This window comes from Marmota monax, unplaced genomic scaffold, assembly GCF_021218885.2.
Source record: "Marmota monax isolate L192 unplaced genomic scaffold, Marmota_monax_Labrador192_F-V1.1 WCK01_AAM20220418_F8-fsc00124, whole genome shotgun sequence".
Lineage (NCBI taxonomy): Eukaryota > Metazoa > Chordata > Mammalia > Rodentia > Sciuridae > Marmota > Marmota monax.
This window is the reverse complement of record NW_026692505.1, coordinates 721,724-746,764: the sequence shown is the minus strand read 5'-3', so window position 1 is coordinate 746,764 and position 25,041 is coordinate 721,724. Positions and strand designations below refer to the sequence as shown.

The 25,041-nt window shown below is 37.9% G+C and overlaps 2 protein-coding genes across 6 annotated transcripts in view; one reads left to right on the top strand and one right to left on the bottom strand.

Moving 5' to 3' along the window:
* Positions 1 to 15,850, top strand: part of Ermp1 (endoplasmic reticulum metallopeptidase 1) — a 56,150-nt gene extending 40,300 nt beyond the window's left edge. Inside the window, exons 15-16 of one of the 2 annotated variants that reach the window (XR_006851960.2) lie at positions 50 to 283; positions 14,882 to 15,850. Coding sequence is in view for 1 of the 2 variants with exons in the window: in XM_046445812.2 (XP_046301768.1) it covers positions 50 to 214 (165 nt within the window). In the remaining variant the exon portion in view is untranslated. Of the gene's footprint in view, positions 1 to 49; positions 2,661 to 14,881 lie in introns of those variants that run through there. The other variant, XM_046445812.2, reaches the window with a different exon arrangement.
* Ric1 (RIC1 homolog, RAB6A GEF complex partner 1) overlaps positions 5,739 to 25,041 on the bottom strand; it is a 125,961-nt gene continuing 106,658 nt past the window's right edge. For all 4 annotated transcript variants that reach the window (XM_046445809.2, XM_046445810.2, XM_046445808.2 and 1 more), the window contains 9 exons: positions 18,533 to 18,649; positions 17,337 to 18,065; positions 15,093 to 15,251; positions 14,872 to 15,008; positions 12,798 to 13,084; positions 11,804 to 11,995; positions 9,796 to 9,973; positions 9,457 to 9,645; positions 5,739 to 8,339 (listed from right to left, as the gene is read on the bottom strand). In XM_046445809.2, the coding sequence (XP_046301765.1) occupies positions 8,051 to 8,339; positions 9,457 to 9,645; positions 9,796 to 9,973; positions 11,804 to 11,995; positions 12,798 to 13,084; positions 14,872 to 15,008; positions 15,093 to 15,251; positions 17,337 to 18,065; positions 18,533 to 18,649 (2,277 nt within the window). In that variant the 3' untranslated portion in view covers positions 5,739 to 8,050. The remainder of the gene's footprint in view (positions 8,340 to 9,456; positions 9,646 to 9,795; positions 9,974 to 11,803; positions 11,996 to 12,797; positions 13,085 to 14,871; positions 15,009 to 15,092; positions 15,252 to 17,336; positions 18,066 to 18,532; positions 18,650 to 25,041) is intronic.

The window sequence follows — 25,041 nt, the reverse complement described above, 5'->3', positions numbered from 1 at the left end:
TTGAATTCAGTTATCTGGCTTCAGAGAACTAACTGATTATCTCCGGCAGGTCATAGAAGAACAGCCTGAAGGAATGGTTACTGTAGCCATTGCTGCCCACTATTTATCTGGGGAAGACAAGAGATCCTCTCAGTTAGATACTCTGAAGGAGAAATTCCCAGATTGGACATTTCCCTCTGCTTGGGTGTGCACCTACAGTCTCTTTGTGTTTTAATCTTGTGGATAAGCTCTTAAGTACGTGCCCAAGGGATACTCATGTGACAGTTACATGGATATTTGTAACGTAAGTCAATGAATTTTAATGAGCATATGTTCAAAAAGCTTTTTGGGTTAACACTCTTGAGGGCCAGCCACTGTATGGGTTAAATTGGGATTGTGAAGTGTGACCTTTTTGACACTCGAAAATGCCATTTTCTGGTACTTAATCACATGTGGGTATTGCCATTACACACATAATGTCATTTTTTATGACCTTAAGGACAAGAGCCAACAAACCAGTTCCAATAGCTGCCTCTCTAGGATCAACAAAATTTAGACTGTCAGACCATTAACAAGATAAAAGTCATTTCTACTTAAAACCCAAGATCATTTTTTTTATTAGTAGAGGTGGGTAAAAATACCGTTCACTATGGTAATGACTCCCATAAGGACTGTGGAAGAAGGGTGGGACTCTGGAAGCCCTAAGTATTGTATTTCTTCAGACAGCCTCTAGAGTGTGCTTTGTGTAAATGTGGAGCCCTGTGCAGAGTTGGCCAAATAGTCAGAGCTGTTGCCATGCTACTTTCCTGAGGTGGTTTCCTATTGTCCTCTGAAACGTGTTCTCTGCCTCCATCTTAGCAGATTGAGAAGGGGAACATTTGCTCAGCTGTATTTCCCTCTGGGTTTTTATGGTTCTTTTGGTTCAGAAAAATTGTGGAAGTATACAGCCTGAATATCCTTCCTCAGAGCACCGAGTTGCCAATGTGGCTATTCTGGGGTGCAAGCTGTGGGGAGGATAGGGAATGGTGGGTATTTTACAAATATTCTGTTTTGTAGGAGTCTTTTGTTATACAAGGTTAATCCTTTAGGATGATTTTATCGATACACTGGGTCCTTTTTTGTTTTCTATCCAGTTGCATAATTTCCTGATAACTTACTGTCCTGTGAGACTGGCTTTCCTGAGACTTGAAGTTGTGGCTTACATGGGACTGAGACTACTAGAACTGTTAGTGTTCAAATCCTGTATCACGGCAGCACTAGGCCTTAAAGGTGCTTTTCATTTTGAAGATGGATGGGGGGTGTCTAGCTTGTGAGGTATAACAAAGCAGCAATAGAGTGTGGTGAGATCATTGGTAAACAGCACTAAAGTTTTTTTTTTTTTTTTCATTAAGACGTAATAAGTTAGACAAATTCTGTGTTAGTAAGCACAGGCCAAAACCAGTTGAAAACCATAGGAAAAAAAAATTCTCAGGTGATGCAGGAACAAGAGGAATGCTTCTTGAAAAGTGGCCCTGAGATCTGTCTGCATAGCAAGAACATACTAAGTGTGCATCACAAGAGATAACTTTCTTGAAATTGCTTGTGTGATGTGTACAATGTGCTCTCTTAAATCATGCTCCTCATATTGCCTAATTTATGACTTCCTAAAAACCGTGCCCATGTAGGTAGCAGGGCTTTGGCCAGAGCTTTCACATGCATTAACACTGGAGTCACTGCTTTTCCTGGAGTTAGTAAAAATCATTTTATCAGACTCAAGTGCTTGAAGTGTCTGGCTCCTGCTGCGTATGCCTAGTAGTACATAAGGTTTGCAGGACTTACAGCTTGTATAGAATCATCGTTCAGAGAAAAAGTAACACAATGATAGTTTCTCTATGAATTTCAAAATTAAGCATATATTCTGACCCTGTGGTTAATCTGAAATAGATTATTAGAGATTATTTATAGAAAAAAGTAAAACACCATGTTGAGAACACTATGAAAAATCTGTTCTCTGTGATTCCCCCGCCCCCACTATGGGGAAGGCTACTGTTTCTCCTTTCAGTAATAATCATGGTTTGCCTTGGGGTTGTTTCTCTAGGCAAACAATTGTTTTATTTAGCATTATGAAGCTTTTATATTGTGCAAAGCCCATAACAAGATGCTCACTTACTCTTACTGCCTGCTTAATAATCTGGGAGGTTGTTTAAATGCCAGAAATGGTCAAGTAATTCGTGTTCAGTCCTGTTAGTAAACATAATGTATCATGTTAGCAACTTCTGGGACTAATAAACCTGTTAGTTCCACCCCTGCTTTTATCTGATCATTTGAATAACATTTCTAAAAGGGTTTTTTAAACTCTAACTGAAGCATTTTCTACAGAACTTAAAAGTAGCATAGTATTGTAACATTCAGGGAAAGTGTGAAGAATTGATTTCAAAGTAGTTCTTATGTGACCTAAGAATGATTGTTGCATGGTATTTGTTTCCCCAGTTTAGCAGATGAAATTAAACAAGGTAGGATACTTTAAGATGTTACCACCAAGGGTTGGGTTGGGGTGGGGTAGGGTGGGGTGCACAAGCTAGCCTGCTGACTCAGGAAGCTTTTGGAAGAGTGATTGTTTCTGTCTATTTCTTTTTGCTGGTTTGCTGACTTGAGGATTAATTGTTGCCTTACAATGTTACTGAAATAAACTTTTTAACATACTGGTTAGTATCTTCTTAATAGAAAAAACTTTGTTAATTGCTTACTTTATCCCCATATTTTGGTTATTTCATGTTTTATGTAGCTTTTAATTAATGCTAAAGACATATATGGCTTATATGGGTATAATTGCTATTTCAATGAATGAAATGAGCAAATAACTCAGATTATTTCAGGTGAAATCTTTATACCTTGGAATGAAGTTCATGCATCTGAATTTTATAGAACTTAAATGAAACTGTTTAGTAAATGTTGAATTGTAGTATATTTAGGAGTTTTAAATCATCAAAGGGCTAATAATGAATGATGATGGGGAGGTAGGGCTAGGAGAGAGGGAAGAAATTACTTCTCAGTGACAGTAGTAACACACCGTTTAATCTCCAGCCAAGGGAAGGGCAGCACCATTCACCAAAACAGAGCACATACTTCTGATTCAAAGATCTCTATTCAGGTTTTCTGAGTGAATTCTTTCAAGGTGAAATGGCCAGACAATATACTTCCCTTTCTTTTAGGGCAAATAAACTCAAGATGTACTTGTGCCTTGTATCTGTTTAGTTGAAATATTTATGGAATTTTGAAGTACATCAATTTTTTTTTGAAATTACTACTTCCATATTTGATTTGCAAAAAATTTCTTTTTATCTAATTTGGCTCTATACCATGACCAAGTAGGAATGCAAGGTTGGATTAACGTTCAAAAATCAAATCTAAAAAAGGGCAAAACACACATGATCATCTCAGTAGATGCAAAAGTGTTTATAAATACAAAATCCTGCCAGTGATAAAAAAATTCCCAACAAACTTAGGAGGCAACTCAACCTGGTAAAGTCAGCTATAAAAAACCTGCAGCTAACATGATAGTTAATGATGAGAGACTGAAATCTTTCCTGTGAGATCAGGAGGAAGACAAGATTTCCATTGTTGCCATTGTTATTCACTGTTGTCCTGATGGCTTTAACTATGGCTATTTGGCAAGGGAAAGAAAGGCATCCAGATTGAAAAGGTCCAGTTCAAACTAGCTGCAAATGACACAATCTATATAGAAATCTATCTAAGGAATCTACATACATACACACACTAGTGGAACAACAACCTTACAGTTATTGGATAATACACCATTACTGACCTCAATATCAATTTCTATACAAACAAAACAAAAATGAATTTCATTTACAAGAATATGAAGAACAAAATCCTTAGGAATATGTTAACAAAAGCACAAACCCTTTAAACTGAAAACTACAAAGAGCATTGCTAAAAGAAATTAAAGACCAGCATTCCTAAAACTGATTTGTAGATTGAATATAACACCTATCATCAATCAGCTGACTTTTTGTTTAGTGCAGAAATAACAAGTTGATCCTAAAATTCATATGGGACTTCAAAGGACCCAGAATAGCTGAAATGGCTTTAAAAAAAAAAAAAAAATGAAGTTAGGACTCACACTTTCAAAATTTCCTAGAAAGCAAGAACAGTCAAGAAAGACAGCACGTTACTGTAAACACTGAGATCATTGTAACATACAGATGACTGTTGAGAGTCTAGAAATAAACCTAGACATTTAGAGTCAATTGATTTTTGGCAATTCACTGAGAAAAAAAAATCTCTTCAATAAATGATGCTCAACTGAATATCCATTTGCAATAGTTAACTAAAAATGGTTCAGAAATCTAACTGTATAAGCTAAAATTATAAAATTTTTATAGATAGGAAAACATAAATGTAATTTGAATTAGGGAAATTGTTTCCACTGTGAATGGAAAAAAGACAGAATTAGGAAATTCTTGCAAATCACTTATCAGGTAAGGGCCTAGTATTCAAAATATAGAAAAAACTCTTGCTCTTGCAATTCAATAATATATGAAAAGATGTAATCAATAAATAGTAAGTTAAAATATAAATTATACTGACATACCCATTTCATTTACAACTTCAATGGCTTTGACCAAAAAGGTAGACGACAAGTTTTTGTTGTAGAGACTGGGACCTCCATCCACTGGTAGTGGGAATGTTAGTGCAGGTACTCCAAAAACAACAAAAAATTAAACAATTATCATATGACCCACAGTTCCACTGTCAGTCCCTTGTTATCCATGGGAATACCTTCCAAGATCCCTACGCAGTGGATTCCTGAAATTATAATGGTACCTGATTTATATCATGTTTTTTCTATACATACACACCCATGACTAATTTTAATTTATAAATTAGGCACAGTAAGATATTAATAACTACCAGAACAATTATAATAATATGTTATTTAAAACTATTTCTTTTAATTTTTCATTTAATATTTTTGGACCTCAGTCTAGTTGACTGATGGTAACTGAAGACTCAGTAAAACAGTTAAGGGGGGGAATTTACAGTATCTGAATGTTCATATTTATAATAGCCCCAAAGAAGAAAAAAAACCCAAATAAACCCTCAACTGCTGAATTGATGAATTAATTACATTGATACAATGAAATAGTACCTTAGTAAAGGATACACAAGTAAAGGATGTCAGATATAAAAGTCCATGTTTTATATGATCATGAAATGTCCAGAATAAACAAATTCATAGCAACAGCAGATTTAGGAATGCAGAAAAATGGGAAAGTCAAAATAATTTTTAATCCCCCATATTAGAGAAAGATGCTCAGTCTCCTGTACACTTCAATATAAAATTGCTTGCTTGATGGAGGTCATATGGCATAATTTTCTATCATTTATTATATTTTGAACATTTTCCATGTTATATTAACTGTTGTTCTAACATTCTGTTGTCTGGCATTTAGGATGCTGCCAGCTCTACATCTACATATGAATATTCTAAATATATCTGCCTGAATTTATAGGTATTTCATAAGGAAAAACTCCAGGTAAAATTGTAAAAATGAGAAGTTTTTTTGAGACAGGGTATTGGTATGTTGCCAAGGCTGATCTTGAACACCTGGGCTCAAGTGACTGTCCCATCTTAATCTGCCCAGTAGTTGGGACTACAGATTTGTGCCACCACACCTGGATCAAAAGAATATTTTTGTTGTTTTAATGTATATATATACTTTTTGCTGTAACCTGAGATGATAAATAAACAGAAGTTTGTGTAATAGTTTTATTGCCCTTTGCCAAGTAAAAAATACACATTACAGAAGTAGCAGCTTTAATTACAAGCAAAGGTTGACTCTGTCCCCCAATGAGTTCTTGTTTTGGTATCAGCAAATAACTTAATTGTATCCAGTAACCTTTCAAATCATTATACCAAATATTTAAATTCACTGGTTAAAACTATGGCTTAAACAGTTGATATACATAAATCAAACAATACAGCAAAATAAAATAAGAGTTTTTAAAAAGAATTAAGTGGTTATACACCAAACAGAAAATTTCGATAAACTTGCCAATTTTTTTTTTTTTGCCCTTGGGCTTCCTATTTGTATTAACTGAAAAGTGAATATTTTATATTAGAAAAGACTCATTTACAGTCTCAACTATGGAAATAACATTAACAGATTGGTGCTCTGCTTTCCAGAATGAGATGAACTCAGCACAGTTTTATTTAGAATATTTGAAAAGATCACAGCTGTTCATAATGGTAAATCATTTTTATTGATTGACTATTCACACCAAACACAAAAGATGCTGGTTCTTCTCCCTAATGGAATAGGACTGAAGAAATTTCAGTTTAGTTTCCTGGTGTGCTGCATGTACTCACACAAAAACATATTCTATCAAAAGGTTCAGAGGAAAGACGGTTTGAAACAAAGACTTAAATAAAAATAGCACCAGAAGGACCAGGTACCAATTGTCACACACTCCACCTATTCAGGAATTTTATTATGTGAAATTATTGCACTTGTAAAAAGTAAATGATAGTAAATTACCAAACAATAATTTTAAATGGTTGGTGAATTTTGAAATAAGCAATTTTAAAATGATTTTGAGTTTCCCTTAAAAGGAAATTCAGCTAAGATAACTATTTACTTTTTAAAAACAAGGACAGAGGACCAAGTTTTATTTCTAAATTATAACTGTACTGTGAGAAAAGAGGTTTTTTTTACATAGTGGTACGAATTTGGTCCACATCAAATACATTGTTATTATAAAAATAAACAAGTTTTCATAAAAAATAACATTGCATTCCTTGTTCAAATTGCACAGTACAAACAAGCTATCTAAATTAATACTGTTATTAAGTAATTACAATTACAGTGGATATGTGTTTAGTCTGAAGCAGCTAAGGAGTATGCAGTTTTGTTTTCATAATGTAAAAAAACGTAAAATTTAAGTCATATCTAGAAACACATAAAATCTTTTTAAAGTTTACAATGAAGAATGCATTATTTACATACTAATTTTTAGTAGCCGTGATAATACAGGATTCAGCAATCTATTTACATAAAAGCCTATTTTTATTCAATTTACAAAAAAGCAATAAATAAGAAACTACACGAAACCTGTTATACTTCATGATCAATGGGACCATTGCTGTTACTTGATGACTGAGCCAATAAATCTGTATTCCTTTATGAAGACTGCTTATTTCTTGGAAGAAGAGCAAGCCCAGTTTTTGTTCCAAGAGTATCTACCTATAGTCATGCAGAATCCAGCATAAAACCTTACAAATTATGATACAAGCCTTAAAAAATATGAATAGTGCCTTTGAGTATATTTACATAAGAATATTCACAAAAAAAGATACAGTTCTTTGATACAAAATAGTTTAGTGGTATCAGCATAATTGATAAGAACCCCTCACACCTCTGCCCACATTATCTAGTAGGAATCAAGCTTGCTGAAGCAGGCACATTAACTCCCAGATAAATATCTTCCACCAATTCGAGGATGCGATTTAACAGGCTAGTAAAGCCAAAGAATGTTTCCATCACACTGGCACATATTGTGCAAGGGGAGGCCCTCTACTCAAAAGGACCAATTAGGGAGTCCAGCAGGCTGTACTCAAGGAAGCAAACAGGCAGCTCAAGAACCCAATGAGCTACAGCAAGCACCTCAGCATTTATTTTTTTAAAAAGCATTCTACACACGCAGAACCAGAAAACATAGAGGCTGTAAGTACTGAAAAAGTATGCTTATCTGGAGCAAAACAATCCCATAGTTTAAGAGGCCCCAACCTTTGAATAAAATCAAAATATTCTCATGTACATCTGTACAATACTCTTTTATTACTCTCCACTGCAGCTTAAAAATTTTTATGAAAGATACTTTATTTGATATCACATTTTTATGGAGTCAAAGATATTTCTTAGAGAAAGAGTTCATTAAAATCTGATAATACTTAACCATAGTCTCTGAGCTCTTTCCCCTGTTAAATAATTCAACTAGGTCACAATGTACTCATGGTTGCACACTGCTGCTAATTAATACTGCCTGTCATGATGTTACCTCTATGTTGTTAGGACACAGAACAGTCATAAGTCCCATCCTGAAATGGTTCTTCCTCCTGTGCTCGGGTTGTGTCCTCTTCTTTCCTGCTGACCATACTACTAACACCAACTTCACTTTGGGGGATGATTCCATGGCTGGAGGAGGCTCTGCTCTCCTCTGCCCGGGGACTGGTCTGTTCAGGAGTCTTACCCACAGCAATTGGCTGGAAGGCATCAGGCTGGATTTGCTCTTCTGTTATCTCACTGAGCTTCTGCAGTTGCGGCTTAATGATGTTTAAAAATGGCTTATATCCAGGGCTAAGTAGAGAGAAAAAAACTATTTCTCATCTGCCATATTTCAAAAGACTTGGTAAATCGTTATGGGTGAACTATTAAATATTGATACAATAAGGAAAATAAAAGATTATGAGGGAAAAGAAGGCTTCTTGAGTGCCTTGCCTAGCAGCACAGAGGGAGCTGTACATAGCATAGGCTGAGTCTTACATTCCTGAGCAGTAGGAGCAAGGACTGACATTTAAGGCCATTTTACAACTAAAAATACTTTTATAGTTGAAGGACCATACTACCACTTTAGATTAAAAAAATTACCTTTAGAGAACATAGTGTTTGGCAAATAGGAAAACTGGATCTAAATAAGGGAAATAAATAGAACCAAATTCATATATAACTGGTGGCAAAGTTCAAGGTTCTGAACTCTGATCTACTCCTATTAGTTTAAAAATCAACACAACTGTAAGTTTTTGTCTTTTAATCCAACCATTACATTAACAAAATGGTTGGGTATAGAATGATTATTAAAGAGAGTATCCTTAAAAACGAACATGAGAGGGGCTGGGGTTGTGGGTTAGTGGTAGAGCACTTGCCTCGCACGTGCAAGGCCCTGGGATTGCTCCTCAGTACCACCTAAAAATAAATAAATAAAATAAAGGTATTGTGTTCAACTATAATTTAAAAATAAATATTTAAAAAAAGTGAACATGAGAGATGGGGCTGGGGTTGTGGCTCAGCGGTTGAGCGCTTGCCTCCCATGTGCAAGGCCCTGGGTTCGCTCCTCAGCACCACATAAAAATAAATGTAAGTAAATGATAGCATACACCTGCAATCCCAGCAACTCAGGAGACTGAGGCAGGAGGGCTGCAAGTACAAAGCAACTTAGGGGGGCCCTAAGCAACTCAGCAAGGCCCTGTCTCAAAGTAAAAAATAAAAAGAGCTGGGGATGTGGCTTAGTGGTAAAGCACCTTTGGGTTCAACATCCAGTACAATAAACAACAATGAAAACAAAAATATATAAGCATTTTTATCCTACTAGCCTGAAAAAATAAATGTTCAAACTACAACTAAACCTTAATGTGAAAGAACACATTACCAAAGGTCACCAAAGGAATACAAGAAGCCTATGGACACCAGCACTTACCAATCTGTAGAGGCCCATCGGTCCACCGCATGCAGCCCTGTCTTTATGTTCTGTAACATTTCTCCATCTACCTCTGAAGACTGTGCAATAACTAAAATCTGATTGATTATTGAGGATTCTCTAAGAATCAAGCCTATTACAATGCACCAGTCCAGACATCCTGCCTCCATGAAAATGTGTAGCAAATACCTATAAATGAAGCAGAAGCAAAATATTTATGCTAAAAAGGATCTTCAACTGTAGAGAAGGCAATGATTATTAGAAAAATGGCTTCAGTACTCCATTTATACAAATACCCCGAGTAAGCTTTCTGTACTTTCAAATAGCTGAGAAACTCACCTAAGCTGGACTTGGGATTTGTGAGGGCCTTTACTTGCCAGCTCCATGGAGATATGTTCTAGCTCAGATTGAGTCAAACTGAGTGTAGAGAAATTTTCATCCACCATTGTCCAGTCCCCATCCACCATGGAGCTACTTTCAGTTAAGTCTGTGGCTGAACCAATGCTGCATTCATCACCTGATGGAGAATTTCCCAAAGTTATAAATCAGTTTAGTTTAGAAAATGTTTTCCTTTAAATATTAGCTGTTTCTCAGATGTTGATTTCTCCCTTAAGATTTTGAAACCAAAACATGAAATCTACTACTAAAATAGCCATGTCATATGAACAATAATAAATATTAAAAAAAATCAGTGGAGCAATAAAGCTTGAAACAGAAAGACATACTACCACTAGGAAGTAGTCTTCCTTGTTCCCCAAAAGCCTCTAGCTCAAATTTGATCAAGTCTTTAGGTTCAACTATTTATTTACAGGAAATAGCGGAAACTATTTTGGTTTAAACCAAACCATGACGATGCAATCAGCAAAATTCATTTCATGAATAAATCCACAGAAGCAACATTCCTCAATGAATAAATTGCAAGAGGTGGGGGATAACCACTTAAAAATTAAAAACAATCACAGTGTTTGAATCTTATTTGGATCTTCATTAAAAACTAAAAATTTGTAACATTTTGTAACAGCTGCGAATCATAATACTTAAAAAACAAAACAACAAAAACCTCAGAAAATAAGTGTTGGTGAGGATGTGGACAAATTGGAACTCTTAATGCTTGGTGGGAATGTAAAAAGGTCTAGTTGCTATGGAAAACTATAGTGATTCCTTAAAAAGTTACAAATAGCATTACTGTTTCAGTCATCCCATTTCTGAGTATTTACTCCAAAGACTTGAAAGCCAAATCTCGAAGAGAGATTTGTACACCTACATTCACAGCAGCATTATTCACAATAGCCAAAAGGGGGAAGCAATCAATCCAAGTGTCCCTCCATAGATGAATGGACAAACAAAATGGTTCATACATACAGTGGGATATTATTTAGATTTTAAAAGAAAGGAAATTCTGATACATGCTACAGCATATATAAAGTACCCAGAGTAGTCAAATTCATAGAAACTAAATAGAATTAGGTTGCCAGTGGCTATCACTGGAGGGAGGAATTGGGAGTTAATATTAAGAGTTTACAATTTTGCAAGACAAAAAGTACTATGGAGAGTGACTGCACAACAGTGTGGATAGAAGTAATCAACACTACTGAACTGTATGCTTAAAAATGGTTAAGATGATAAATTTTATGTGTATTTTACAATTTTAATTAATGGTTGTTATAAGCCTCCTCATGTGGCAGCTCAGGTATCCAAACATTAGGTGAATGCCTAGTCATCAAAATGATTGTAAAAAGAAAACAAGAAATATCAAACCAATTACTGTTTAAACTCCTGTATTTTATAACCCTTTGCCAAAATAAATTGCTTAAAAACCTCTGTATTTTACTCATTACTGCAGAGCAGAGGTTGGTGTATGTTTTTGTTAAATATCCAGCCAGTAAACAAATGTTCTGAAGGCTAAGAGGCAAAATCAAGGATATTATGAGGAACTTACATACAGAACAAATTCCCACAGGAGTTTGTTGATGAAATTAAAAAAAAAAAAAAGATAATAGTTTTTTTTTTTTTTTTTTTGCCTGTGTGACACAAGTCTACTTATAATAAAAATGGAATTCTTATGGAGATAACATTTTGCTTACTTGGGGTTAAAAGTAAATGTTTCTTTATCTTATTGCAAAGATTCATCTATTAGTGCTGATCTGTACTGAGATTTTTACCTACTTACATTTATCTAAAATAAGGCAAAATACAATCAAGTTCCTGTCCACTTCTCCAGCAGACACTACTGACTACTCCTTTAGGATACTGAAAAAAGAGTGACGGTATCTCTCTGAAATGCTACAGCACACATACTTCTTTCCAAAGAAACTGAAGAAGAAGTAGGACTTAAAATGACATTTACCTTTATTAGATAAAGGTAACAAGAAAGCATCTTGCATTTGTGGTCCATGGGATGAAGCTGCGTCTATCTCATGATGGGTGGGGCCAATGTTGCTGAGCCAGCTCTGACTTCGTTGAATATTAGAGATACCAGCATCCATCTCAAGGTTCATAAAAGGGTCAGCTGATTGAGACTTTAACAGCTGCTCTCCCACTGCGGGGTAGGTACAAAAACAAAGAGATGGAGGTGGGGAGAATCCTCAAAGATTTACCCACTGTCATTTCCAATTCAGTTCTTCTACCTTCCCCCACCTGCTCCTCAATATTAAGCAATGCAAAGTCAATTACTATCCTACATTGTTTCATTCATTCAACTAAAAATATGGAATTATAACAAAAGAGAGTGACCATATAAAACATTTAAGTCATATCTATGGTATGTTCTAAGGTCTATGAGAAAGTTCTAAGGTTCTTGCCTTGGTTCGTAAGGTGACACGAAGTTTCCAAATACCATAAAAGTTTTTGTTTAACAGTCCTCCTAAAATGACTTAAACTAAAAAAAATTATATTTAAATTTTTATTTCACTCAAATATATAGTTTTACTTAGTCTTCTAGTGCAGAATGTGACCCAAGATGTCAAAGATGCATTTTTACTATTTTTCTGGAATGAGTTCCATGAGGTAAATCACAAATTACCTTATCTTGAGGTCCATGACTAATCAGTTCCAAAATTCCTTCCCACAATAAGGTAAGTGTGGTAGCTTTTACATTCAGCCAGTTCTCAACTTGTTTATAGTTTAAGATAATGGTTAGATTTATGAATTAGACTTAAAGGTCAAAAGACACAGAGATATAGATTCTCCTTTATTTATATCCTTGGCCAAATGGTGAATGTTAACTCAAAATGAAAGTTGGCTTTTATTTGCTTGAGGGTGAAATGAAGACTTCCATGAATGTCAGCTACTTAGAGTAAAATAAAATTCTCCTTATAAAAGTGGCAAGAAGTCTACATTACCTGTACGATATTTTCCATTTTTGAAAGGAGAACTGATATAAGAGGCAGGGATGATGGGAAGTGGCCACAGGAAATCTTTGTGGAGTCTCTTGAGGGCTATCACAAAGTTGTCTACCCGGGCAGCTCGGGTACGTTCTTTGCAGAGCCAGCTAATTAGTTCAAAGCCTAGCTGGGCAGCAAAGCAGCCAAGGTCCTTTAACCGAACATCTTCTAAGAGACGCCGAGCATGTCTCCAGAGCATCATGTCAATATACATGTTCTCAGCACATTCACTGTCTTTGCTCCATCTATAAGTGGTAACAGAAGAAAGCTATAAAACAATCTTTATTGGAGGACTTCACATAATTTTATGCAGTAGCATTGATAAAACTGACAAGAAGGTTAGTGATCTATTTATTATTTGACTGAAGAGGAAGAAGATGTGATGATATACCATGACCTGTTGAAAACTTGGAGCACTGTAGGTTCTTAAGACTGATATGTGGAATGAATATATGGACTAGAAGAAACAGAACCAGGAAGCAATAGTGAGTGGTTGAAGGAAAAAAGCAATAAATAAATGCTGTCACTCAGAAGCAGTACAGTGGATCAGTAAAGAACCCAGTCTCTGCAGTAGGACTGTCTGGATTCAGATCTTCACTCTGATTTGTTATGTGTTATAATTACATAGCAAATCAACACACTGATTTGTTATGTGATTATAACTATGTTTTTTTTTTTTTTTGAGCCTCTTTCTTCATCTGTACAGTGAGTACCAACCCTTATGGAGCTGTTTTAAGGATTAAGATTGATGTATGTAAATGTTTAGAACAGCACATAATGAGCACTTGATGTTATTAACCAATATTTAAATTCAGGGTTCGGCTGAAAAGATACTATTTTCCTGCCAATTGTTTATAGCCCTCCATGGCTACATTTTACTTGTATATAGTCCACAATTGTGTGTGCTGGTGGGGAGATTTATGGCCAGTGATAAAAGAGCAATAAAATGCCATGATCAAAGTGTTCAATTTTTCTGTTTAAATAACAACGGAATTGGCATAATTGGGAATGATAAAACTTGGAACCAAGATGAAGAAGATAGAATGTATAAAGAAGGGCTTTCAAAAATGTAAAAGTTGGCTATATTATTTGTGGAGACTCAGACTTGTGAAGTTTAAATATTATAATTTTTCCATTTGTTCTGTATTTTGATTGTGGGGAAAAATCCAGCTTTATTCATTTCTTATTAAAAAACTTGTAAAAAATGTTCGATAAGTTCTTACTACATTGAAGACAGGTATTGTAGTAAGAATACAAACTACATAAAAGAAAGGATTAGGGAAGAGATAAACAAAAGAACATGTATCAACACAAGAAGGATTACAAAAGACCTTACATACCAGAGGAAATTCTAATGATTTTATAAGGTTCAGTGTAAGTTCACAGTCACCCTTCTGGAGAACAATAACCTAACTCTGGGTGATGCAGATGTTGGTCTGCAGAACACAATTCCGTTGGCTGTTTAATGACTTCTCTAATCAAAAAGTTACATGAACGTTAAATACATGGGCACAAAATTTTTATTTTTTTGTCAAGAACTATGTAGTTGAAAAGAAGGGTAAAACTACTGATGTTCTGCTTTTGGATTATCTGTGGACTGTCTGGTCCTCTGTCATCAGAGGTAAAGTCAGTAGTATTCAGAACAGATATATCAAGTCCTACTCTAGTACAAAGGCACAGAAATTATACAAAAGCACAAAAATTAACTCTGGAGGAAGGACAAATGGAAGCTTTTTGTGGGGTCTCTATTACTTTTGGGAATGAAAAAAGGATTTGCACTCGAATTAAGTAGTTGTTTCCGTAAGATATATAATTTATATAATGATATGTTAATTAACTTACATAATAGTTAATTTAAAAACAGGGGGTATTGGAGACACAATCTCACTAAGTTGCCTAGGCTGGCCTCAAACTTATGATCCTCCTACTACAAACTCCAAGTCCCTAGGATTATAGACTTAATTCTATAAATGCCTTGAAATGCAATGTGTCACAGATACCCTAAATCAGTAATGGCTATTTATTCTTTTACCTTTTTCCAGAAGGACCAGATGGCATACTTAGTGTTTTCTGTAAGTTGAATTTACTAGGAGGAACATTTTCAGCTGACTGGGATAAACTGATGCTTCGATTCCTGAAGAAATCGAATCCACCACTTGAACTGGGTTCCTATGATTACAAAGTGCAATAAAGTTACACAAAGATGCCTTGTAGGTACATGGCATAAAGAAGTTATACAATTTTGCAACTAACCTGAGCTGTAGGTGTGGATGGAGGTGTCTCAGATTCTCCAGAGCCAATGGCTTTAAGAAATCGAATCATGTGTCGACATAGGTCCCACTTGCCTTGTTCCAATGCTGTGTTGAACAGAAGGGTGGCATGTTGCCTACTTACTGCTGGAACTTCCATATTCTACAGAAACAAGCAAGGAAGATAGCATCACTTTCATACATGATTTCGGAACGTTTGAGCACTTCTTTTCTTCACATTAACTTAAACCTGAGGAATGTACCTACAGTACTGTGGGGTACTGTGGGCTTATTTTAACAATAAGATTTAAAGAAGCATTGAAAAGTACCATACAAGGAAAAGTAAAGCAGGTCTCTGCTGCTATAACATAAACTATGATTTCCTAAACTCCCATGACATGCAGATATCTTACATACATTATTTCATTTAGGAATTATTCTGGAGAAAAAATTTCCAATTTCATTACAGAGATTGCTGCAGGTTTAAGGAGTGACCTAGAACAAAATGCCAGCAGCATTTATATATGTATATATTTATATTTAGGCATTACATCAAATTTTATTCAGATTAATGGATCATTCCATTTCAGTGATATCATAGAATTAACAATTAGGTGTGTTTTGCATGGCATTTAAAAATAATATAAACATTGATCAATGTAATATTACAAATGTTTCTCAAACTGTACTTACTGGAGATACAGTAATTGGAAAACTGAAGTCTACTTATTATAATCAAGAGATTCAATTTCAAGAAGTAAACCTACACCACCACCACCACCACCACCACCACCACACACACACACACACACACACACACACACACACCCTTGCTTTATCCCTGGGTACAGTTTCTTTTTTCTTTGTTCTTTTTAGATATACATGACAGTAGGGTATATTTTGACATATTATATATACACGGAGTATAACTTATTCTAAATAGGATCTCATTCTTGTGATTGTACATGATATGGAATTTCACTGGTCATATATTCATGTAAACATTGGAATGTCTTATTCATTCTACTGTCTTTCCTAATCGAATCCCTCCTCCCTTCCCTTCATTCCCCTTTTCTAATCTAATGAACTACTCCCTCCCCCGCTTATTGTGTGTTGTTTATTTTGATCAGTTTCTATAATTCCCCCATGTTCTTTAGGGCTAGCCAAGGAACCATAGAATCTCACGGCCACTAATCTCTGCTTGACTGTATTCGCTGGTTTTAATCAGCTGTCAAAAAGCAAATAAGCTGATGTAAAATCTGCAGTTCAAATCAAGTTTATGGTTAGCTTGTTATCAATGAAAACAACTTTGCTGTAATTTAAATAACCTTAAGTGTAGACTATAAAATACATACAAGATTTATGTGAACAACAAACTATGAAGCCTATCTGTCAAATATGTAATGAAACAAATTTTCAGAAGTCTCAAAGAATGCATTATTTTGAGAAAAATCATGTGTGATGAGGGTCATTACTGTGGCAGGCCTGAGTCTCTCCAGCTTGCTATGTGGAGCCAAAAATAGGTGTTGTGTTATAAATGAGGTACAATCAGAATTCCCTTAGCAATTCCACACTATAAGAAAACAAATCTATTATTTGTGGGGAGTTCAGACACATATGTTAATGTCCAAAACAAAGTTTCTTCACAATGTAGTAGTATTCATTATTATGTAGTATTTTAGTAATCAAATGTTATATTTCCTATGTAATATGTACATAGCAATGTTTTACATACAATAAAACATTTCTTCAATCTTATTTAAAATAATACTTGGAATTGATTTGTTTTAGGCTTATATATGAAAACAAAACAAAACAGGATAAAATACCCTTACAATGCTCCTTAATAATACTACAAAAGCTGGGCATGGTGGTGCATGCCTGTAATCCCTGTGGCTCAGGAGGCTGAGGCAGGAGGATTTCGAGTTCAAAGCCAGTTTCAGCAATAGGGAGGTGCTAAGCAACTCGGTAAGACCCTGTCTCTAAATAAAATACAAAATAGGGCGGGGGATGTGGCTCAGTGGTTGAGTGGCCCTGAGTTCAATCCCTGGTACCAAAAAAACAAAAAACAACAACAAAAACAATTAAGAAAAATCTGGCAAGATTGAGTTCTTCAAAATGAAAAATATAAACTGTAAAGAAAATCTGACTATTCCTTAAACATAATCACAGTACCAAAACAGAACGTTTCTTTTATTCTAAGTTTAAGCTCATTATTCTTGTATCTTTATAAGAATAGAATTGTTACCTGTAAGATAATAAGGTAAGAGGCAGCTGTGTCCAAATCCTGAGCCATCAAACATTCTTCAAACAAGTCCTTGGGGTTTCCAACAGCTGCAAAAAGGTAATTCCACAGGGCATATTCAGTCTTCCTAGCACAATGCACAACTGTCTGCAGGAAGAGGGGGAACTCGGTGATAAATTTTGCCACAGTGGGAAGTAGTGGGTCGGGAATGGGTTCCCGTGAGGTAGCTTCTTCTTCCAGCACTTCATGGAGCATGAGCTCCAGCACATGAGGGAAGTAAGGTAATGCGGCACAGGACTGAGCCAAGAGCAAGGCTTGTTCCCCGAGGTTCCTGACCAGAAGTTGACGTAGAATGTGGTGGAGGTAGATCTGAGAGGTTCTCTCCACAACACAGAAAGGGAAGAGCACCTCCAGCTGCTCCCTAGCAGTGTTCCGAGTATACAAAGAATCATAGAGTAAAGTGTCATTGACAGCACCAAGGACCAATGCATCTTCAAACAGAACCGCCAATGGATAAATATTGATATGGAAAGGCAGCATGATCCGCTGGGACAAGAAGGAATGGGGCTTGCGGTGATCCCTAGGGAAGAGGGGGAGCCAAACTTTCATCCCTGCACCACCACAGCTCAGCCAGAGGGCTTCCAGAAGGTGACGTTTTTGTTTATTTGCTCTACACGTAGTCCAGACATTTTCAACAGACTGGGCTAGTACAACAGGAGGACAGAACGGCAGCTGGAGAAGGAGACACAAGAATCAGGGTATTTTCCTGTTAAATCTGCAGGTCCATTTGTAGGTACTAGTCCCCCCCACCACACACACACACACAATGAGAGTACAATAACTTTGAGAAAACCAAAGCAATATAACCAACAACCAAAACAGAGTTAGTAATAGTACCCTGCCTTTTAAAGTATATAACTGTAAATCTAAAAAGCAAAAAACCCATAAATTCCACCAAACTATCACTAATTTCCCATTAGTTTTGCAACTAACAATACCTAGGTAATGTCTTGCCTGGAGTTCAGGGCATCTTATTGTCATTTGGGGACTTATTCTTCACAAACAGCCTTATTCCCAGAGACTTAAATTTTATATACTTTCTCAGTTTCTAAATCACAATACTCTCTTTTAATTCTTTTATTCCTTCACCCTAATCTCATACCTTTCTCAAGATTTGAAATGACCTTCCCTTTACTCACAAGTTTCCTTTGGTTCGGATTACTATCCTTCTCCCGGATCTGAGGACCTGACCTGTCCCTCTGCATCATGATGAGCTGCCCTGCAAGGTTCAGCATAATGCTCTCTGCATCACGTGCCTGAAATTTTAGAAAAGAAAAATGGGTTCATACCAATTTATAGGTTTTTTTTGGTGTCCCCTCAATCCATAAGTTATGTAGATGAAACAACCAACAGTATTGATTGAGGTTGTACTAATAAGCTCTGTGGGAATACAAGCAGCTTTCTGGCTAGAGTGGAACAAGGCTAATTAATGAGCCATACCAGTGAACATAAAATTGAAAGTAGAGCTGAATCTTGGAAAATCTAAAAAAACTTAAGTAGTTCATAAAAAATGAGAGATCATTTTATTATTCTAGCTGGCACTGCTTAAGAAGGCATAAAGGATGAGGTGGGAAAGATTAGAAAACATACACGGGTAGAAGAGAAAGGGTTGGTACTCTGGTTAAAGCATGAAATGTAAATGAAGACATGGAGCTAGGATAGAACAGCTCTAATGGTAAAGTGAAACAATTGTGCAAGACTAGGGATATTATGAAATTAAAGCTGGAGAGCCACAGATCTTCAAGGGCTTAGAAATCCAGGTAAAAAAGTAACAGGAAAGAACTCACTATGTATGGTTCTCAAATAAGGGAATTAATGAAAAATCTGAGTTAATAAGGATGGATTACTGGGGAGAAGCAGACACATGAGTGTTGACAGGGATTTCTCTTTGTCTCTTTTATGGACAGCTTAATTTTAGAGAGCCTAGCATAATGATTTTCTCTTGAAACTTATGACCCAGTCTAAACAATTATGAATATTAAAGTTTGAGAAGCATTGTTTCAAAGCAAATCTCAGATGAAATAATTTTCACTTCTAAAGAGGAAAAGCATTTTGATTTAAAAACAAAAAACAAAAATTTACTACTATACTAGGCATGAAAGGTAGAAAAAGAGTATTGCACCAAACATTATTTCAAGTTACTGAATCTAGGTGAGGTACCACAGAAATTCAGGTTATCACCAACACAAGTTAGAAAAGACAAGTCAGGGGAGTGAAAAAGTATGTTCCTTCACATTCCATTAAACTGAAAGAACTTTGCAACTTTCACGTAGAACTATTGTGAGTGACAACTGGATCAGAGTTGAACATGCCACCATAATAAGCATAAGGGTAAGTTTGGTAAACTGAAGGAAACAGATGAGGCAAAGTATATGGAGGTGAGAGGTAGAGAGACCATTGTCTGAGCTTTTTAAGGCAAGAAGAAAAATAGGGAAGCACAATAGCACACAAACCAAAACAAGAAAGAATTTCAGGAAGGAAAGAGTGACTATTCACAAGATGTAGGATTATTTCCCAGGCTCTAATGTTTGCTGGCTGGATGAATTTAAGTTGCCAGTATTACCTAGGGTTCAGTAAAGGAAAAAAGTAGAGTACCTCTAAGAGTTAGGCACTTAGTAAAAAGTACCTAGATGATAGAGGAAAAACATAAATACAAACATGAATCAAGATAATATGACTGTCGGAACTGGCATATAGTCATATCCCTCAAATACTTCAAAAAGACCCTGAAAACGTTTTACTGAAATGCACTACAATAATGACTAATATTCATAATGACCATCTTAAAATTTAAGATGATAGATTTTACCCTACATTTGACATATTTAATTAAAAAAAAGAATATACTTCTCTCCTCTTTACAAAGTAGACTTTTTGGGGGGGCGGGGGGTCCTGGGGATTGAACTCAGGGGCATTTGCTACTGGGCCACATCCTTAGCCCTATTTTTTAAAAAATATATTTTTGGTTGTACGTAGACACAATACTTCTATTTCATTTATTTATTTTTACGAGGTGCTGAGGATTGAACCCAGTGCTTCACACGTGCGAGGTGTTCTACCGCTGAGCCACAACCCCAGCCCCCTATTTTATATTTTATCTGGAAACTGGGTCTCACTGAGTTGCTTTGCTGATAGCAGGCCCGCCCTGGCCCCTGGGGACTCAACCCCCAGTTCTTTGTTACGCATGTCAATGTGGCCAGCTCACAAGGCCATGACGCAGGCTTGCGGTTCCCTGTTTATCTGCCTCACACATATGTGTCTCTGGGGAACATCTTGACCTGTTCGAGCCTCCTGATAGGGGACGGTGACGTGACGGTAACCCAAGGACGCAGTTACTACTCTCCCCTCCTCACTTTTGAGTAATTTCCCGCAGCTGTTAAAAAGATATATAAGGGGAACAAATTTGGCAATAAAGCGCGCACACGCTCCCTCCTGGATGAAGAACCTTGGTGTCCTGTGTATTTTTTAACCCCGGGCTCGGCTCCGTTAGCCGGACGCGGCATCTGGAGGCTCCCACCGAGATCCGGAAAGTAGGGGTAAGCGTACGGGGCTCACTTTCTAAAGGTAGAAGGGGGAGGATTGGTTTAAAGGTAATTTAAAGAGACAGGGTACGTACCATGGGTAACTCAACAGCGAAGGTTCGTCTGGCCAACGAACTAAAAGAGCTGTTAAATACACAAGGAACAGGAATAAAAACTAAGACTGCAACCGAATTCATTGAAGTTATCGCCCAGGCTTGTCCTTGGTTTCTGACAGGAGGCTTTCTCAATAACAATGATTGGGATTTAGTTTGGCAACAGCTTCCCAGGGCTGTGTTGTCCGGAGGGGATTTTTTGTTGTGGAAAAGTGAAAATCAAGAGAGGTGTCACGAGCTAGCCCGAGTCAATCAGGACGCCGGCTTCCCACGGCGTAACCTCGAAATGTTAACAGGCTCAGGACAATATGCTGTCATAAATCAGCAAATTAATTATGATCCTGGGGGTCTATGCTCAGATAGCCTCAGCTGCGGTCCATGCCTGGAAAGCCTTGCCCGTTTCTAAGACTGAAGCAAAAATTTCCAAGATCTCTTAAGGGCCCTCTGAACCTTATTCGGACTTTATAGCCCGCCTAATGCAGGCGGCTGGAAAAATATTCCCTAATCTGGAACAGGCTATGCCACTTATTAGACAACTGGCATATGAAAACGCTAACACTTACTGCCAAAATGCTATTAAGTCCTCCCGGGCCAAAAGTATAGATGACATGATTCGAGCATGCAAAGATATAGATGGGCCTCATATTACTGGTCAGGTTTTGGCTGCTACCCTTAAGACTGGAATGCAAACATCTGATAACAGGGGAACCCACTCTAAGGGGTGTTTTAAGTGTGGGAAAGAGGGACATATAAGGAGAAACTGCCCGGAAAGGAGCGAGGGTGCTGGCAGAGGGATGCTTGGAATTTGTCCTCGATGTCATAAAGGAAATCATTGGAGTAGTGAGTGCAGGTCAAAATTTGACATCCAGGGTAACCCGATACCGTCGGGAAACGGGAGCAGGGGCCAGCCCCGGGCCCCGGAAGCCAAAGTGTACGGGGCAGTGCAGGGACGAAACAGTGCCCCCCTGACCAACCCCTTTCTATCCAGGAACTCCCCAGGGGAACACCGGGAAGTGCAGGATTGGACCTCAGTACTGACTCCGCAGATGGGTCCCCAGACCCTGCCAACTGGAGTCTTTGGCCCTTTGCCGGAGGGAATTGTGGGACTGATACTGGGAAGAGGCAGCACTCTGCATAAAGGGCTCAGAATTCTTACAGGTGTGGTTGATGCTGATTACCACGGGGAGTTAAAAATTGTTGCCGAGGCTACCCAAGGGATCGTTATTATTCCTCCCGGAGAACGCATAGCACAATTATTGCTGCTGTCGGCGGCGTCTACAGCCGCCCTACAGGCAGCCCGGGGTAATGGCAGTTTTGGTTCCACCGGCTCCCCTCAAACCTTTTGGGTAGCACACTTGGACTCCCGACCACAGTTAACCATTAAAATACAGGATAAAATCTTCAAGGGGATATTAGATTCAGGAGCTGATGTCTCTGTTATCTCTAAGAAACAATGGCCATCTGCTTGGCCTCTCCAAGATCCCTCAGCTGTATTACAGGGGATTGGGCAGACGAGACCAGAAAAAAAGTGCCTCCTTTCTAAAATGGAGAGATGAGGAAGGACACAGTGGTTATTTTCAGCCTTACGTAGTGGCTGGACTCCCCACAAACCTTTGGGGAAGGGACCTACTTCAACAAATGGGAGCTATCCTCACCACTCAGACCCTAAAAGGGAGTAATAAATTTGTTAATGACATGATGTTAGATATGGGATGGCTTCCCGGAAAAGGACTGGGGAAAAGACATGAGGGAAGGGCAACGCCTGTGGACCCTACAGAAGAAATTACCAGAAGTGGAGGAGATCGGAGGGGGCTAGGAAATTTATCCTAGGGGCCACTGAAATGCGGCCACGTCCTCTATCTATTACTTGGTTATCAGATGACCCTGTGTGGATAGAACAGTGGCCCCTAACTAAGGACAAATTGCAGGCTGCGACCCTTCTGGTTCAGGAACAGCTTAGGGTGGGGCATATAGTGCCTTCCACTTCCCCCTGGAACACTCCTATTTTTGTCATAAGAAAGGGGTCTGGAAAATGGAGGCTTCTCCAAGACCTGCGGGCTATTAATAATACCATGCAGCCCATGGGAACTTTACAGCCAGGACTACCCTTCCCCACGGCTATCCCTAAAGATTGGCATCTTATTATTTTGGACCTAAAAGATTGCTTCTTTTCTATTCCCCTGGCCCCCCAGGATTGTAAACGTTTTGCTTTCTCTTTACCTTCAATAAATTTTAGGGAACCCTATCAGCGGTTTGAATGGACTGTCTTACCTCAAGGAATGGCCAATAGCCCTACTATGTGTCAGTACTTTATAGCAAAAATTCTGCAACCCTTTAGGCAACAATTCCCAAACTTTTACCTCGTCCATTACATGGATGATATATTGTTGGCAGGCCCTGATAGGAAAGCACTTTTCCAGTCTTATGAAGTCCTCCAGTCCCTGTTAAAGGGGGCCGGACTGATTATAGCCCCAGAGAAGGTGCAGATTCAGTATCCTTATAACTACCTAGGATATACTATTAACAAGGTAGGGATCACTCCCCAGAGGCCTCAATTTCAGGTGAACCAGTTCAAAACCCTGCACCAATGGCAGACATTTCTGGGGGAAATCCAATGGCTGCGGCCTTCCCTCCATGTCCCTACTGGTGAACTTAAACCCCTGTATGACCTTTTGAGAGGAGACCCCTCACCCACCTCCCAGCGAAAACCTACTCCAGAAGCCTTGAAGGCGCTTAGATTGATAGAGACAGCCTTACAAGAGATGCAGGTGATGCAGGTGGACTACTCCCAGTCCTTGTTATTCATTGTTCTGCCATCAAAACTCACCCCGACTGGAGTCTTTTGGCAGACTGGTCCTATTTATTGGGTTCACTTACCTGCATCCCCCTCCCGGGTCTTGATACCTTTCCATGATCTGGTAATACAATTAGTTTGGAAAGCAAAATATCTAGGAGATGCCTTGTTTGGGAAAACCTTTGATGTTCTCATATTACCATATAATCAAGACATTCTTTCTAAATTAAGACAGGAACATGATCTCTGGTGTCTTTTCTTCTGTAGTTTCATGGGACAGGTTGACAATCACTACCCTAAAAGCAGGCTCCTTGAAAGTCTAAAGACATGTCCAATAATTTTCCCAAAGATCCTAAAAAAGGATCCTCTCCCGGGGGCACAAACCGTCTTCACTGACGGGGCCAAAAATGGGTTTGCTGTCGTTTCAGATGGGACCCAAGTCATCCGCAAGAGAGTGGCCGATTGTTCGGCCCAAAAAACGGAGGTTGCAGCCTTAATATTGGCCTTACAGACCTATAGCTCGGTGCCCCTTAATGTTTTCACAGACAATCTCTATATCGCCAGGCTCGCCTCCGCGATTGAGACGGCACCTTATATTGGAAAACAATCCACTATCATGGATCAACTACAAACAGTGCAGCTTCTTATATGGGCTAGGGCAGACCCCCTCTTCATAGGTCACATTAGAAGTCATTCCGGACTTCCAGGTCCTCTGGCAGCGGGCAACGCCATGGCAGACGCTGCCACACATGCCACTAATTTTATATATACAATAACTGAGTATGATAAGGCCCTACAACTTCATAATAAATTTCACCTAAACGCACAAACTTTGCGCTTCCGCTCAGGATGTTCCCGGGATCAAGCTTTAAAAATTGTCTCCCTATGTCCTACTTGTGCACCTTTTATCCATTCCCCTTCTCTGGGAGTCAACCCAAGGGGCCTTCAGCCAAACGACATCTGGCAAACTGATGTAACTCATATTCCTAGTTTTGGAAAGCTGTCTTTTGTGCATGTCAGTATAGACACGTTCTCTGGTTTTATCTCCGCTACTTTACATTCAGGAAAAAAGGCTAAGGACGTGATACAGCACTATGTTAAAACCTTTTCCTTTATGGGAACCCCTCGATGTATAAAAACAGATAATGGCCCAGCTTATATTAGTCAAACCTCCCAAAAATTTTGCTCACAGTGGGATATTATACACAAAACAGGAATCC